The sequence below is a fragment of the Cyanistes caeruleus genome, chromosome 5 (assembly GCF_971803275.1).
Source record: "Cyanistes caeruleus chromosome 5, bCyaCae1.hap1.1, whole genome shotgun sequence".
In the NCBI taxonomy this organism is placed as follows: Eukaryota; Metazoa; Chordata; class Aves; order Passeriformes; family Paridae; genus Cyanistes; species Cyanistes caeruleus.
Window position 1 is genome coordinate 35,190,383 of NC_141705.1, and position 14,780 is coordinate 35,205,162.

Consider the following 14,780-nt stretch of genomic DNA (forward strand, 5'->3'; position numbering starts at 1 on the left):
CTAAAGCCATGACTCCTAATGTATGCTAATCCAGAAATAAGGATCCTGTAGATGACAAGCTGGTGACACCATATTTGCTATTCTTGTTGAAGGCATTGTAACAGTGGCAGCTATACATGGCTGTTAGCAAATGCTGAGAGTACAGCCATTGACAGAAACCACTGATCTAATCTGGAAGTGTTACGAGCAAGTTTTTCGAGATTCATGGTGAGAAGTTTAGAATTTTGTTTACCTCAAAAATCCCATTAGCATTTTGTAAACTCCAGTTTTTGTCACAAAACTATCTATCCCTCTTAGTTCCTAAACAACCCTAACAACAACCTGTTACTCTTTGGGCCAACATCTTCCACTGGACAGAGGAAACAGACTCGGCATCACCTAGGAAATTAAATTCACACTGAGGCATTGTCTGGAGTCAATGTTTTCAGGAGCAGTGTTTTCAGGATCTTTCCATTTTCTCTTTAATAAAATAACAAGATATTAAAGAGGTGTTATAAGGACTAATGTGTATTGATCATAAAACTCAATGTGAGTGATGAATAAATGTATTTGAATATTTAGTCTTCTAACATCTGGATTTAATTAGGCATGAATTCCAAGTTTTATAGTATGTACTTCCACAGTGATAAAAACCAAAACCAGAAAAATATTAGTATGTGGTTGAAGACAAATAATTTCCTGGCTTTTATTTAAGCTGTGTTGAGGGAGTAGCCAGTAAGATACATGCACTTTAGACACAACATTTGGCAAAGGAAATCTTTCCCATGGAAATGAAAAGGTTTGGTATTTGGGAAATGACAACTATTTGATTGGACAATTCTTTATGCAGCCTTTCTTATATAGCAGATGTCACTGCCTGTCACCTTTAAGTCTGCTCCTGGACCTTTTTCCAGCCAAATGGTGGGAGGGACCTTTGATTTATGGCAACCTCACAAGTAGTCAATGCTATCAGCAAGAAAGAATACTTCAGCTCTCCAAAACCGTACCTGGATCTTTAGCCCAGTCAAACAAGAGGTATGAACATCTGAATGACTGGGAAGATTTGAGCCAGTGACACAGTCTGGCCCAACCATTCCTTTCAGAGGCTCCTCCTGAATTCGCGATACGAGTACTGAATACAGCGCTCTCTGCGATTCAGAGGGCGGGGTGCACGGCAACTCATCTGCAGGCCTATGAACATAAAATAAATTTGGTTTTCAACTTCACTTCCTAATTTGTGTTAGAAATTAAGATCCTCAAAGCAGTGACATTCAGACTTTACAAAGGCAATAAATATACAACAAAACTATGTTAAATACTATGAGTCTCACTCATGGTAATTTTATATTTTTCCACCTACCTATTTGATTGTGTGCAAGCTCTCCATGCATCTAATTCCTCAGAAAGCTGTTCAATTTTCAAAGGTACAGATACTTCCCGTCTTTTTAAAAGCTGACTGAAAAGGAATACAAGTAGTTAAAGTCCAAACTAGTCCTGATAATAACTATTGCCTATAAGCAAAATATGATAGACAGTAATAAAGTAAAACTATTTTTGATTGGATATGAACTAACTATGGAAATAAATTAATACTTCACAATATACACTATATTAAACTTTGATAACACTCATACTAAATATAGAAGTATAGCTTTCGATTTAAATTTTATCTTAATTATCCCTGTTTATACCTTATTTAATTTGCTCAATTGTTTTAAATTTTAGGCCATTCTATATTTTAAGGCTATATGTATTTTTATTTTTTAATATTGTCAACTTTACTAAAATTAAGGATCCAATTTGCCTATATATGCTCCATATGGTAAAAATGCAGTTAGAGAAACATGGTCCAACACATGTTTTGGGACAGCCTTGTTTCACTTGCAGAAAACAGTTTCAAAGCCCTTGCAGAAGCCCTTGCATTTTTTTATTTATCAAAATATAAGGGGCAGTTACTACCTCACCTAATTCAGCCATCTTTTGTTTGTGTTGTGTTGGGATATTTTGTTGTGTTGTGTTGGGATATTGTTGGGATATTGATGTTGATTAAAAATGTCCTGCTTAATTAAGCATGTCAATTGTCCACCTTAAGCAGGTAAGTGTCCAGTTTAAGATGGGCTGGAAACTAAAAATCTGTGAGTCCTGAAGATATTGGGCAATCCAAGAAGAAAAATTTGAGCTGTATGATTGTGTAGTTCTTTATATCCCAGGATAATTGAAAGCTTTGCAGCCAAAAGTAACAGAAACTGAGTTTCAAAGACTGCTTGTTACTAGTGTATTAATATCCATAATCAGAATAGCCCTTCTGTAAAAGCTTGTGTTTCATGTTGTTATTTCTTAAGGTTCAGAAAAGAAAAAAGAAACCAACTACAAAAAAATTCTCCTTTTCCCTTTTCCCAATCCTCTCACCAAGTTTCACACATGAGGATAGCGAAGAGGAAAGACATGTATTGAATTTTTTGAGATGGGATGTGAAATGGGCTCAATGTATGGCATATGTCATAATAAGGACTGAGATTACTCAGAGTTAATGAAAACACAGTAATACTGTGTACTCATACCTTGTGTACTCATACAGTGCAGGTACAATGCTATTATACTGTCTTCTGATGGCAAGTAAAGCACCAACATAACCACACAAAATCAGCAACTCATTCCGAAATCTGTAAATGAGCAAGTATCAATCATGAAAAACAACATGTATTTGAAAAAACATGAAACATACTCATATTCGAATTATAATTTTAAAACCTTATTTATCCATCCATCCATCCATCCATCCACCTTTTGTGAAGAATATATGTTTCCTGATTATGCTTACTTTCTGTGTCATGGACTTCTTAAAACAGACTTCATCTGCTTTATATTGATCTCCATTACTAAATTTTTAATGGCACATACAATGCAATTCTAGGCACAATCATGTAGAGTTACAAAGACAAAATCACTCAGACCTTTTAATGTGATAAAAGTCTAAATGTAAATAAAACTGCCTCAAATATTAGTGTTGATTTCAGTTTCACCAAGTTTCCCCCAACTTTTTCCTCCTTTTCGTTCTTCACGTGAAAAGGATATATTGTGTATTTGCGTATATTGTGCATACTTGTGTAGGCACATAGGCCTAGCTTCAACTGTCAATCATAAAGGTGAATCAGAGCTATCCAACTATTTTAGAGTTAATTCAGAGAGTGGCAATCCAATGTTCCTTAACACTTTGACATAAAAGCCCACATGACTTGTGATACCACTTCAGGAAACTGAAACCAGAGCTGATCAAAGTGAAGTTCTTCACATAAGACAGCACTGATTCACATATTGTAAATACTCCACAGAGAAAGAAGCATTAAAATATCTTATTTTTCTTGCTAAACCTTCAAAATCTGGGAAAATCCACATTCTATTCTCCAGACTGGAAACAAACATGCTTGCTGGAATTTTTTTACGTCCCTCTTCTGTTAAACAAAAAAAATTATACTAACAGTGTGCACCTATATATATGCAATCTGAAAGATTCCTTTAAGAAAGTTCCACTTATTCTAAGTTAGGAAAATATACTCACTCACTACACTTAGGCAACATTAACTGTTCAGTCCGTATGTAACTTAGAAGATCAAGATACGGAAAGACTGAATCTAAAGTCCAGTCTGAGCCACAAAGTTGTTCTGTTAAAAAATAAAAAGAAAAATACCTCATGAGGGAAGTTATAAAAATGACTTTTGCTTTAAAATTGTTCTTCATCCAAGTACCTACCTTTCACATACTGAATGCCAACTGGGAGAGCCTTTTCAGGTTCTGTGCTTAACAGATAGTACTTTATTGTTTCAAATACATCCCCGTCTGCCTGGATTGTCTCTGCTAGTCGCATGCATTCTTCCACATCAGGAAGATTACACTAGAAAACAAAGATTTGCCAGAAAGTAACTGAAATGTTCCAATACTTATCTAAGATGCAGAGAAATACTGATGTTTGCACATAACAATACGAAAAAATTTTCTCTGTTGGAGTCATTGAAAGACATACCTGCATATAATGCATATTAAGAAAGCCATCTAGACCACAGCAACACTGGAAAAGGTTCTGTAACTTTAATTTAAGCAGCAGCAGTTTTCATTGCTAATGTTTTTGTGAAGTTTTTACTACTGTTTAATAAATGTTCAGTCTGAGTTGTATTCTAATGGAGTCCAACCAAAGCAGACCCTTCCACTGCTGAAGAGGAAAGGGGACATTTATGGACATTAGAGGCATAAGATGTAAAACAATACAGACCACAGAAAGTTGATCTGCCAAAACATGATTAGGCTGCACATCTATTAGGTTATAAAACATATTGACAGGTAATTCTGAAGATCGTAAGCTACTTCAGAAAGTAATGTGCGTCAGGGAAAGAGTGCACAAAGGAATGAAATAAAGAACTAAATTTATTGTACAATACTGAAAATAAAGTCAACAAAAAACTAATAGAGGTGGAAAGAATATGTTACATATAAGACTGTAGAGACAAATTCATTCTATGGTTTTATATGGCCTTATGGTTTTTGAAATTAGTAAATAAATCAATACAAAACCTTATTGGATTCAGGTAAATTCTTTTATGATGTACCTTTTCATGCAGGTCATTTATTTCTGCTATGCATCCAGGATAAAAAGCACACAGTTTTACTAAATGTAGTTTATTATCAGGAATCATCATAAGAAGATCAACCGCTAAATCCCTGCACAAATAAAAGACGACATGTAGTTATTCTTGATGGTTTGTAGTAGAAGGAAATTATTTTCACTTTTTATATTCCTGTTATAAAGAAGATTTTACTGAAAAAAATACTATTTCCACATAAGTGCTGAAGCAACCTCAGTCTCTAAGACTATTTTTGTTCAATAAATGAGGTTTAATTATTCATCTTATTGGAAGAGTCATTCATTAATTTTCTGTTGCTTTATTTGGTTGAATTAAACATCTATTCTTAAGCAATTCCTAAGCATCAAAACCATCTCAAAGTGAAATGGAAGAATATGTGAGCAGCGATGGGAAAAGAGAGAAGGAACCCTCAAATATGACAGAAGAAAAGATGATGATGTGGTTCTGTCATGAAACCATCCTCAAATTTCAGGCTTCTAAAGCTTCATGACATCAACATAGAACATCTCTCAGTCATCCAGAATGGCTTGGTGCTCATGTGACATTGAAACAGAGAGATTATATGAGAAAAGGATATGATACTTATTTTCAGCCTTCTCAAAGGAAAATTGTTTTAGCAAACTAACATTTCTTACATTTTCCTAACTTTTTTACCACCTGTTACCCTGTCTTTCACACAACAAACAGCAGAATGGAACATGTATAATATTAGGAAATTATTTGGAAATTGTGCTATTTAAGTTTTAATAATTGGCTATTCTGTGACTCTTCTATTCATGCTGATGTAATTTCTCCTGTGAACCTCAAGACTGACTTGCCCTTGTGTAAGGTAAAAATTCCTACTGATTTACTCTGGGTTTTCAGAATATGGTCCTTAAAAATGTTCAAGTAAGCTATTATCCAACATTTGCATCCGCTTTCTATCTCACTTTCAAGTATTAATCACAATTAAAAATTAGGACACTTAGGAGAAATCTGAAAAGCTTGTGAATTTATTAAGGGAAAAAATAAATTTAAACTTTCTCCAAAAAAGCAAAATACCTGTATCCAAGTGATGGGAAGCTAAAAGGAAGACATTGAAACAGTATTGAACAAAATTTTGTATTACTTTACAGAGAAAATATCTGATGGAAAATAATTAAACTACAACAGCAAATCTAAGGGTTAGAGTAACTGAATTCAAAACAAAAAGAAAAAATCTTTCTATTTTATGCCTTCTGACAACCTAAAGAAATTAATGCTCAAAGGTCTTTAGAAAATCTGTGATACTATTACTATGCAACAGCCACTTTTCCAAGTTACAGAAACATTCTTTCAGAATCTAGGATATTTCAAAAGTTCTTAAGCTATTTTCAAGATCACTTAATCTTATATACTAGTCTTCCTAAGCAATTTAAACATTTTTTAAGTGATTAGAAATTGTCTTGTCAAAAAAATTAAATCAAATATTCATTTGAAAAGAAGTAATTCAAAAAAGCCCTCATATAACAGCCTACAAATTGTGCTACCTGGAATGACTTTGAAGAATCAAACTGAAAACATTGTCGAGTATAAAGATCAAAATGAGATGACTGAGTTTGCATATGCAGAATTCAGTATCTCAGGTCAAATATGACTAACGAATATGACTAATTTTTGAATAATAAAAAGTTCCTTTTGACAGTATTTAGGTGTTAAATACAAATAAAAATGTGTCCTTAAACACTCACACAAGTTCTCAAGGCTCTAGATTTGGGAAAGTGTGTGAATGTTTAGTTTAAAATTATTTTTTGGCTTGATTTTATATTTTAGGGAATTTTTGAAAACAACCAACCAAAACCCAAGACACATTCCACCAGTAACTGATTTCTTTATTAACCTATCAGGGTCCTTTTGGTATTCCTTTTGGTGTCTACAATTAAGTGCTTTGCTACAGTGAAATGTTTCCAACTGATGGGTATCCCTAAATATAACAACCAGTAAAAAAAAAAAAAAAAAGAGGGGAGCCCTTCAAATATCAGAGACCCATGAACTCCAGCTGCCTTGTACATGATCTTATGAATGCAGTTAACCAAGGGATTATGCTGTGTGAAAATCTCTAACAAAACAAAGAGATCATGAATCTCTGATCTTTTGCTACAGAATATAAAAATATGCTGTAATGGCTGAAAATCCAGGATTTCAGGATGTTCAGTATAGCAGTACAGTGTGTGAAACCCATTGAAAAACCCAGATGTATACTTGGGGAATATGCAGCTCCTTTACACCACTTTAAAATTTTATCATGTATACCCATGCAGACTTCAGTGTACACAAGCATTAAGTTTACAGCAGCTTTATGGACATAAACAAAAATGCCATACCATTCTAAGCACTAATTGCAGCCCTGAGATCAGAACAAGCTTTTGCTATGGAATTGGAAAAAATACACACAGTTTTTTGTAACTCCACATCCAGTGCTTGCTTTTGGAGGCTACAAAAAAATCACCCTTCACAATGAAGGCAAGGAGATCAAAGTAGGAGCTTCAGACACTTTAGAAGCTGCAGACAGAGTTGGCAAAACAGCTCTATTCTAACCTAGTGCAATGCAGACATGCTAAACCATTGCAAAATGAAAACAGCAAGTCACCAGTTTCTTATTTTATTTTTTTGTACAATGCTTCATTGTCTAATGAAAACTAAATGCTCTGTAGAGAGGCGTTCCACTATGCTTCTCTCGGGCTACCTCTAGATTAGCATTAGCAATAACTAATAATAGATTAATATTAGCATTAATTAGCACTAACAATCTGATAATATATTAACATCAGTAAATACTAACTGTAGAAGAAAAACTACAATTACAACTACAACTTAATTGTTTAAGTACACATTTTCTATGAAATGATTATTACAAACCAGTTATACAGCTGCCAAATATACCTTTGGGAAGTTTTCATTGCTTTTTCATTGTTAGATAAAATCCAAGAAGTTGTATTCTTCAAAGTAAAACCACTACAATCAGGAAAAGAAAATTTACCACAGAAGGATTCCTCTATATGCAAGAGAAAAGTTACTTCTGCAGAATTAAATACTAATCCTGTTTCATCCTTATATCTTTGCAGGAGTCTTGAGCTCCTAATACCAATAGAAGATAATTCCTCAGACTCATAGTTTTATATTTTTCAGTAAGGTACTTAAAAATCACTTTACATAACCTACTTGAGCTTTTCCTTTTGACTTTTTAACTCAATTCCAGCCTTGCTTTTTTTGAAGCAGCTCTTTTTATTCAATACAAACTAGGAGTTCATAAGGTACCTATTGCCCATGTAGCTAGGGTTTTTTTCAGTGGGTTTCATACTCTGACAATGACTCCTCTCTCATTTACAATGCATACGGAATGTATTTTGAGATTAAAAGAGAACATTTGCATGCCATGTACTTCAAAGGTCTAATATAGCAATTCTTATTCAAGCAGAAATTTTTATTCTCCCTTCCCATGATGGTTTGATCTCTACAAAAGTTTCGCAATGATACACCTTGATTGTTTTGTGCGGGAGAAAATTTTAAAAAATCTTCTTTGGATTAGGAAATTCTTACCATGTTATTACTGCCATACATTTTCTTGCTAGTAACTCTAGGGCATAATGTGTTGCTTGTGCTGCACTTTCTCCCAAGACAGTACCCACACTGATTGCCAGCTCCAGTTCATTTCCACGAATCAGGTTTGCCATTGCAAGCTTGCTCAATGGAGAAATTATATCATTAAGGGACTTAAGCATTTTTGGACATTCATCATGTTGAACATATGACATTCACTTATGAGACCTTTTACAGAAGGACAAAATATGCAATGATTAAACTCAATTACATGTATTTTGGGTCTCTTGAATGAGTAAATAATTGTGCACTATGTGTTAATGTGTTTTTAAACAACCAAATAGATGTCCTTTAGCAGAATCTTTCTTTATTCAACTGAAGAGATCACATAAATATGATACCTAAAATGCATGCTAGGAATTCCATCTAATCTTATGGACACTAGCATACAAAATGCATATTTCCCCCTCTCTTTCAATGAAAGGAGACTCAAAATCCCAAGAAAACTGGAAGGATTGTCCTGTTCTTACTCTCTCTGAGCAATCATAGTTACGAATAGGCATAGCAGAATGTCAGATGCTAGGAGACTACACAACTTGAATATGCCTATTTAGAAATATAGGCATTAACTGAATCTCAGTTTCTCTCAGATTAGCTCATTGGGATGGAATTATATTTATTTGGGGGGATAGAGGAGGAAAACATGTTAAGTCAGCAACAACAAAATCCAGATAAAATGAGTAAAATAAAATCTGTAAAACTACAAGCAAATAAAAACCAATAAAATGTTTCCTACACGTCAGTTCTATTTTTTTTACTGAGGGGTAGGGGTTTTTTTTCCTATTTACTTCTTCATTTAAACTGTAAATTCTTCAAGGTAGATTACTGCAGCACCTTTAGAACAATGACTTCCAGTTCTGAATGGGTATTTTGAGTCACCATAAATACCAACACTTAGATGTATCTATCTAAAATACTTAAGTATCTTTTATTGTCTAAAATAGCAAGATAGTATAAATAAAATTCAGCAGCAACTTGCTACCTTCTGTGCATGAGAGAAGCCTACAGAAGCCTTGAATTTAATAGAATCAAGGAAGTTTTGCTACTAACTTTAATACTATAACTAACTGCATAAATATAAAAAATAAAATGCCAAATACCATTTTAGAATGTGATACATAAATTTCAAAACGTGTGGAGATGTAAAAAGGAAGTCAATGTTTCCTTTTTCATTGTTAAAGAAAAATAAAAATTACCTCTATATTTTCAACAGCTAGATGACAACATGCTGCAAGCACTGCATGTCCATCCTGGAAATACCAATCTGCCAGTTCTTTACTGACCTTCTGCAGGAGACTGAAAAACAAAAAATGCATTCTGCAAAGTCACTTTTAGGTTGGAGTGCCTTGTGTCTTAATTTATGTAAAATTCATCACATTTGCTTCTGTACCCTAAAAGCTGCTATATTTTGCTCACAGATAATGACACTACTAGCTTGAAAAATGCAATCTGAGCTTCATCCACTAGTTATGTTGGTGCATACTGAGGAATTGGAGTCCATCAGGGCAGGAGGCTGGCAATGGACTTTGCCCCAGGCCCTGAGGGAAAAAAGAAATCTCCCACAGTTAGGGTGAGCAAAAGCTGACCCACAATGTCCCCTGAAAAGTGATATGTAAATAATACTAGAAAGTTCTATAGCTTCTCTGTTATCATTGGTTAAAACTTGGTGCATTATTTTACATATTCCTGATCTCCTGTTTTTATTGGTCCCTTACCCTCACACTCCATCCCTAACCTACCTTATCTGTTTCCCACCCTGGACCATGGCCTTTTGTTTGCATCCCCTTACTGTGCACAGTTTATGTGTTTGTTGTTTTGCTTATTGAAGTTCTTTATTTTCAGGTCACGCAATCGTGCCCGTCCCTCTTTATTACAACCACCCCCAGACCTTGCTCTGATTATCTCTGAGGTAGCACCCAGCCAGACCATCTGGGCCCAGCGTGCTACACTGAGGTGGGTCAGTCTCCCAAAGTTTACATCAGTAGGAAATGTTTCTTCAGATTGACAGAATAAAAATCAAATGTTTGGATATCCAATCTGTACCTGTAAACTCTGCACCAGTATTTCTCTAATTGCTCAAAAACTGCTCATGTAAATGAAGTAACAACACACCCTCAAAATGATTTTGTTACTACACCCCTAGCTTGATAATGTAATTCAAGTTTTTGAGTGCTGTTCTAGACAAGAAGAGGTGCATATTTGGGGTTTTTTTTTATGGGCATGGACAATGAGAATCACAGAATTATAAAACGCCTTGTGTTGTAAGGAACCTTAAAGAACGTTAAAGATCATTCTGTTCTAAGCCCTTTGCTAAGGGCAGAGCTGCCTTCCCCTAGACTGGGTTACTTAGAGCCCCATTCAACCTGACCTTGAACTCTTCCAGGGTTGGAGCACCCTCAGCTTCTCTGTGCAACCTGTTCCAGTGCCTCACCACTTTCACAGTGGTTAAAGTGTGAAAGTGAAAGATTTTTTTCCTAATATCTAAACCCACTCTCTCAGTTTGATTTTTATTTTACATTATCAGAACCTTCACTGATAACAAATAGCAAAGGTTCACGAAGAGATTATATGTAATAATAAGGGATCACAAATACTTGTTAATGCTAAATCTTACTCACCAAAAGTCCTCAGTTACTATCCTATATATTTTAGTACACAGGAATGCATCTTAAATATTAAGCAGGTGAAATGGACATTTATAATTATGAAACATACATGTGAAAAACCATTTTGTGCCAGGAGGCACAATAGGGAAATTAGTGTAGCATAAGGTAGTTAGTAACTCTACTAAGTACTAGAAGATGTAATATTTTGTTGAACTCTGTATTGCTGATTCCAAAATAAACCACTATGCTTTATCTCCCTTAATGACTTTACACTCTGCAGTAAGATGAGGTTTATAGTTATAAACTAGAACAACTTACTCATTATAATCATCTGTATTGTTCTCACCAACATTTGAAGTTCCGCTTGTTGTGGAGAGTGATAACATCTGTATATTTCCTTCACAAGCTGCCTGGAAGTGAATAAAATATAGATTAATGAATGCAGAATTCAAACTGAATATAAAATTGTTTTTTTCAAATAATCAAAAATAATCTAAGACCTATAAAAAACTTTCTAAAGTTATAACATTTATAACAAAGAAAATGTTTAAACATTAAAGAATTAGTTTAAACTAATGAACTTATTCATAGCTAAATCCTAGCTTAGATTTTATTTAGCCATACAGGAATTCTACCAAAGCAAGAGACTTCTTCCTTCCTATGCATTTGTGCAGGATTTTTCAGCATTTGGATATAATGGATGGTGAAGGCTACAATCTTGATTTTTACAACCCAAGGAACTCTGAGGGAAGGATGAAGTCCACCGATACTTCTCAGCAGGTGTACCAGTAAATCTGGGAAGATTTGGAATATAGTGGCTTAAGGTGAACTTTTCTTTGTATCTGGCAATAATTTATTTCTAACATTGAATACAAAGAGATCAATGTGGGTTGAAATTAAATCAGTTGATTTCAATGAAAGTGACGGCTGGTCAAGGGTTGGACTCCGTGATCTCAGAGGTATTTTCCAACCTAATTGATTCTGTGGTCTTCAGAAATTCTTTCACATGATGTAGCTGGGATAACACCATTAAACCTCAGGGCTCAGTTACAATGGAAGGTAAATTCTGGCATTTTGTTGGTCATTATAATCTTATTAAAGCCTTTGAAACAAAGGCTATTCTATGAATTGTAATCTCTGCAATACTTCTCTTACATGAAAAATTAAGATCTTTCTGAAGCTTTAACTTGCTTTAAAGTTCAAACATTTTAGCTGGTTAAATCTGAGAATGTGTCAAGTTACATTCTGTACATTATTCAGTTATTTACCTAATACCTACAGGTGATTTCTCAGTAGAAATTCAAGAGAAATCAAATCCTACACTAATTTGATGTTAAGAACAATACTGTCTGTTGAAAATCAGGTACCATTTCAAGTGAAATGGAACACATCAGTTTTTATTATGGTGATGTGGTTGCAGTTTAGAAAAATCAGGTTTTAAATCTGTAAAAAAAAATGAGGTACCTCCTTCTTATGATTTCTGTATGAAAACTGGTCAATACAACATGGAGGTAAAGACTAGGGCATCATTATCCAGCTGTTTTCCTAAAGTGAAAAGAGCTAGCCTTTTAAATATGCATGTCATATTTTGAGTTACAAGCTAAGAGCTAAATACATCTCCCACACTGGTATATATGTAGTAATACCTGTGCAACAAGTAGAGCCTCTTTAAGCTGACCTCTTGAAGTAAAGAAAGAAACCAGTTTCTTCACATCTCCAATAGCTATACAGTATGGGATGACATCATCATTTTCTTCCTGAATTAACTGATCAGCTCTCCTAATTAAAAAAATGAATAAATAAACAAGAAAGATCTGCATATATGAAAAATCACCAAACTTATCTATATGGTGTAGGTGTTAGATGAAGCCAAAAAAAGTTCACTGAAACCCATCTGTCTTTCCAGACTTACAAACTGTGAATACTGCACTAAAGAGTTTACAAACTTGCAATTTGATTCTTGTACACAAAGGTATTGTTGAAATTCTCCACATTTCCATCCCAAAGCTTACTGAACAAAAAGTAACATCACTAGAATGCTGTAACAAAAAATAAGCATATCTGGTAATAGTATCCATCCTTCCCATTTGTCTGTGTCCTTTTATGGACTGAAGCTACAATTCACCATATTTTAATTAACTTACCTTTGCATTAACTTCCTCCAATATTTCATTGATACACCAGGTGCAACTGAGAGAGCTTTGTCCCACTAGAAGAAAGCAGAAATACATTTAACTTGATCATTTCCATTTGAGAAACAGACATATTTTAAACTAGTGTAATTTTTCTTCCATAACAAATAAATTTGTCAAGAGTTAAATAAGGAATGAGTTATGCATATGTTAATAAGTGGAACAAGATTACTCTTTAGGGGACTTGTGACCCATTCATTGCCTCCCCATCTTTGCTAGGGTTGCTGGTTTTCAGAAACTGTAATATATTTTTATTCTTCAATAGTGTTCTGATATTTTACCTCTCCAAGTTCTACCATTAGTTCACAATATCGCTGAATTTGTCCTAATCTTAAATGTATTTCTGCAGCTTCTTTGAGTCTTTCCTCTTTGCTTGGTGCACCAATACCACCTCCAAACTTAGACATCTTTACTGTTGTCAGTTCTTGTGCCTTGGACTGAGAGAAAAAGAAAAAAAAATAAAAAGATTAAGTTTTCTGTGATAAAAACAAATTTTCTTAATGGACTGTTGCCAAATATTACAGTGGAATATAAAGGTTATTATTTAAGAAAAACATTGTTTAGAGAAAAGGCTAATTGAAAGAGATTTCAATGAGATTACAGTGAACTATGTTTATGTCGTTAATGTGTTCGTGTTTTGTTGTTGTAAATATATATTTTCCTTGGTTATCTTCCTATAATAACATTTTTTTTTGTATTCTCATATATTATAGTAATTTACACAGATGTCCCTTATAAAAATCTTGATATTTTGAAACTTAAAAAAAAATAAATTTGTAAACATAAACCATACAGAGCTGAAAATTGTACATATTGCCATTATAATGATGTCCATGTAAAGAAATAACAAAGACAGTAGGCTTAACTGGTAGACAACAGGCTCTGTGGTCTGATCTGTCATGTCCCATTAACCTTATGGCCAAAAAATTATTTATATTCCCAACTACTGCAATTTTTATATTAGTTGGGAAGATAAGACAAAATTTCTTCATCTGGCAGAGTTTGAGAAACAAGCTGCAACAGAATTATATGTACAGGGGGAAAAAAAAGCAATGGGAGATTCCTATTTCAAGAATTCTCAGTTGAATTCTATCATCAATGCACAATGACAGCATTTGGATATTTATGACTTTGCAGTACCATATATGGAAGATGAAGAACGAATTTTGAACATTCTTCACCAAAGTAAACTGCCATGAAGACCAATGGCAGCTCCCAAGAATCTGTCTTTTGTAAAAAACATACTACATTATTTTTTTTCCTCAGCACCTCTAAATTTTTTATTATTCTCATGGTAAAGTCTCCCATACATCCTCTCTGTTTCCTAAAAACAGAAAAAAACAGAGTTGCTCTACATCCTTACTTCAGCCTGAAATGTGTAGGTGCTGCAGTGCTATTACTTAGTTTCCTAAGGAAAAGACAGTATTAGAAATCCTTAACAAGCAGTCAGCATCACCCTACCCCATACTTTCTCTTAAAGCTCTCAAACATGATTCTGAGTCAGCAAGAAGGGGAAAAAATTATTTTAATTAATGTGAATGCTCAATCCAGGTCCACAGAATAACCAGCAATTACTGTAGTTACTCTAGGTCACCAGAGTTTTAAATGCATAAAATCATGTTGCAGGGATAAACAGACTGCTGGCACTGGACAAGGCAAGATTTAATGTCTTCTCAGACTAACTGGTTGAGAAAACTGGTTTTTTTTTGACACATGGACGCACAAACAGAGCTTCACAGGATTAGCAG

At 34.2% G+C, this 14,780-nt stretch overlaps 1 protein-coding gene across 7 annotated transcripts in view; it reads right to left on the reverse strand.

Moving 5' to 3' along the window:
• The window catches only part of WDR17 (WD repeat domain 17), a 56,139-nt gene that overhangs the window by 1,707 nt on the left and 39,652 nt on the right, over positions 1-14,780 (reverse strand). For 3 of the 7 annotated variants that reach the window (XM_086891583.1, XM_086891578.1, XM_086891576.1), the window contains exons 17-29: positions 13,314-13,469; positions 12,985-13,049; positions 12,487-12,619; positions 11,159-11,250; positions 9,431-9,530; positions 8,175-8,314; positions 5,658-5,678; positions 4,581-4,692; positions 3,730-3,871; positions 3,539-3,641; positions 2,541-2,642; positions 1,340-1,435; positions 987-1,170 (exon numbers count right to left, since the gene is read on the reverse strand). In XM_086891583.1, coding sequence (XP_086747709.1) covers positions 987-1,170; positions 1,340-1,435; positions 2,541-2,642; positions 3,539-3,641; positions 3,730-3,871; positions 4,581-4,692; positions 5,658-5,678; positions 8,175-8,314; positions 9,431-9,530; positions 11,159-11,250; positions 12,487-12,619; positions 12,985-13,049; positions 13,314-13,469 — 1,446 coding nt within the window. Of the gene's footprint in view, positions 1-222; positions 379-986; positions 1,171-1,339; positions 1,436-2,540; positions 2,643-3,538; positions 3,642-3,729; positions 3,872-4,580; positions 4,693-5,657; positions 5,679-8,174; positions 8,315-9,430; positions 9,531-11,158; positions 11,251-12,486; positions 12,620-12,984; positions 13,050-13,313; positions 13,470-14,780 lie in introns of those variants that run through there. The other 4 variants (XM_086891579.1, XM_086891577.1, XM_086891580.1 and 1 more) reach the window with 3 other exon arrangements.